General features: G+C 46.9%; 1 protein-coding gene across 1 annotated transcript; it reads left to right on the top strand.

Moving 5' to 3' along the window:
- The first annotated feature begins 254 nt into the window (after positions 1-254).
- Positions 255-2835, top strand: noto (notochord homeobox). The gene is made up of 3 exons (XM_034575515.1): positions 255-2085; positions 2192-2379; positions 2492-2835. The coding sequence occupies exons 1-3, from the start codon at positions 1695-1697 to the stop codon at positions 2690-2692; spliced, it is 780 nt and encodes a 259-aa protein (XP_034431406.1). The 5' UTR covers positions 255-1694; the 3' UTR covers positions 2693-2835.
- Positions 2836-3150: the final 315 nt, after the last annotated feature.

Below are 3150 nucleotides of genomic sequence, written 5' to 3' on the forward strand. Positions count from 1 at the left end.
CGCAGAATCTCACCACTGGATTATTATCATATTTAATCTCAAAGGCCCGGAGGTACAAATACAATCTCCCTTGTTTTCATCACGTATTTCAACCTGTTGCTGCACTTTAATAATCGGACCTGTAGACGCCCCAGTAACTCGATGATGGTGAGGAGTTCGTGAGTGAACGTGAATTAAACGACTTGTCAGGACAGAGGTTTTCTGCGGTGCTCGCTAGTAAACACCGGGGCCTGGGGTGGGTGGTCCGGGGGGTGGAGGCATCAGAAGGAGCCTCCTCATTGTGGAGAGAGAGTCTGTGTTTGCCTCCTTCATTAGACATTCTAGTGTCAGCGAGGGAGAATAAATAAAGCGCACGGAGGTCAAAGGCAGCGAGCGTTTCGCCTCGGTGTTTAAATGTGTTTTAACAGTTACTTAAGGCGCTGGAGACGCTCTCGGGCCACTTCCAAATGATGGAAATGAGCCTGGAAAGTTTGCAGAGCTGGCAATAATCCGAGTTGAAAGAGGGAATGTCTTTGTCCTCGGGTAGTGTAAGAAAGCAAATCACCTCCTTCAAAGACGCCGCACTGCGCTTCATCCTCAGACCTCTGAGGAAGAGTAGTGGGATCTAATCGGGACTGTGCGTAAAAGCGCAGTGGGCCCGTGGACTTTGAGCCAAACGAGGCAGCATTCGGATATTTTGTGTCGAAACACAATAAATAAATCCACTCTCTAGGTTTAAGGCTTTAGGGCAACTTGGATTGTTTTAGGGATCAAGCCTTTCCCAGTCAGAGTGGCCTCCATCAAAGGCCGGGGTGGATCAACCTGTGGATTAACGCAGTGAGTGAGATTAGTGGAGTTGCAGTTTGCTAAAAAAAAAAAAAAAACCAGCTGCACCACTCTGTCACCACACCCGAGTCGCCGAATTTGACGCCTCCATTACGCGGGGCCACTTACTCAATTCTAAGAGCGACACCACTGCTGTTAAAAGGCACACTTTGGAAATAGAGCACATTCATTTTATACAGGAGAAAGATTATGGACTGTTTACATAGGGGGGCTTCTTGATTTGCAGCTACTTGAGACAAATCCTCGAATCACCTAAAGCTGAAAGAGAACTGAGTTTAAAAAATGCGTCAAAGGGTTTGGAGCAAAAAAAAGAAAAGAAGGATGAGTAAATCAAATCAATTAAATCAACACAGTGGGTTCTCTGTAGATTGTACAACTTTAAGTCGGTTTCCAATTGTGCAGCGACTTGCTACGCTGCTTAAAGCATCTGTCGGGCAGCCAGGACTTAAAAGGCTCCAAATAAGATGATTTGGAAACATCAAGGCTTTCCCAGCGGTAATGATTACATTTGGACTTAAGATCCATGCAAGAATTTGTAGCCCAGTAAATCTCTCTGACTTTCCTGCCCCCACCACTCTTCAAAAGCCTTGTCATTCAAAGGGTTAGGATGTTTGACAATCCCAGCTTGTATTACTCCACCAATTAATTGGATACGTTGTCGGGATGTTCGTTTCTCTCATCTGCTACTTAGAAAGACAAAGGCTCGATGGGGGGCTGTTGACACCTCTGTGTCCGGGTGGAGTATAAATCTCGGGTCTCTGGGGAGGAGCAGCATTCACTCTCTCGCTGGACCTTGGAGCAACAACACGTTTTTCTTCAAAGATCTTCGAGATCTTCTTTTTCCACTTTGAAAACTACCTTCAGGCAGAATGCAGGTGCCGAACAGACCAGTCGGAGTTTATGGATACCCTCTGCGTAATTACGCACCAGCTTCGCTGTATCCGCAGTACCAGGAGAGCCAGCGCGGGTACTCAACGAAGCCTCCCAGTGGAAAATCTTTCACCATCGAGGCTTTGCTCGCCAAACCAGTGGACAAGACCAGCGACCGGGCGAGTCCTACTCAATGCGGAGTGAAATATCAGCCAGCGACTCCAGTCCTGCCTCTCACAGGACACGTAGGCTTACCCATAGCACCGGCACCTTACGTCTACTCGCCAAACATGTTGCACTCTGCTGTTCACACGCAGCCCGGATATTCAATCTACTGCTGCCCTCCTTTCACCTACCAGTCAACGTGTCGTGGAGCCTTTTACGCACAAGGTAAGTTGAGTGATTGTGAATCATTGGAACCAAAACAGTTAAATTTGGCCCCAAGTTTGAACTTTGCGTGACAGTTTGATTCTAACGTGTCACCTCTGCTCCACAGCTTCAATGTCCAAAGTCAACGGCGGGCTGCACTCCTTCAAAACCAAAGGTGGGAAATCGAAGAGGATGCGCACCAGCTTCACCAGCGAGCAGCTGTCCCGGCTGGAGAAGGAGTTCGCACGGCAGCAGTACATGGTGGGATCCGAGAGGTTCCTCCTGGCCTCCGCTCTGCAGCTCACAGAAGCTCAGGTAAGAAAATATACCAACTAGAAAAACCTGGCTGAATGAAACCCTGCAATACTTCGACACCTTAAAAGAAAACCCAGTGTTTCTAACGTGCGCCGTTATCCTCTGTCTCCAGGTCAAAGTCTGGTTCCAGAACCGACGCATCAAGTGGCGCAAACAGAGTCTGGAGCAGCAGCAGGCCAAGCTCGCCAAGCTGGGCCTGGCTGCCCCGCCGAAGAGCCCCGGGTCTCAGGGACACGGGGACGAAGGAGACGAGGAGTTCTCCGACTCAGACGTGGACATTGACGTGTCTGATGACTCCACTGATCATTGTTAACCTACTGGACCGAAGAAAAAGACTCTGTATATACTGAGAGAGGAGGCCCCATGTCCCCACGTGATTATTTAATAGATGTATAGCTATATATTTAATTGTTTTCTTACATTAATTGCTCTTGGACGAGTCTGATGTTTGTACATTTGAATGAAATACTCAGAAATATATTTTATGACACTACTGGCAACTTTGTCCTGTTCTTTGCTTCTCACATGCAGCCACAAGGAGAAATCTGCTCTCATTGTTTTAACACACGAAACATAACACAATTTTAAAAAGCTCTTCTTTTAAAAATTCAGCGAAGAGATAAACTCACCAGATTGATCTGAAGTGCAGGATTCAGGAGCAGGAGCAAAATCTGATAAAAGAAAACTGTGTCAAAGTCCCGAAGCAGATTAGCTCAGTTTTTGAGTGTTAGAAGCTCGATAAATCAAAACTAAAGACATTAATCGTAAAGT

This window comes from Hippoglossus hippoglossus, chromosome 22, assembly GCF_009819705.1.
Source record: "Hippoglossus hippoglossus isolate fHipHip1 chromosome 22, fHipHip1.pri, whole genome shotgun sequence".
Lineage (NCBI taxonomy): Eukaryota > Metazoa > Chordata > Actinopteri > Pleuronectiformes > Pleuronectidae > Hippoglossus > Hippoglossus hippoglossus.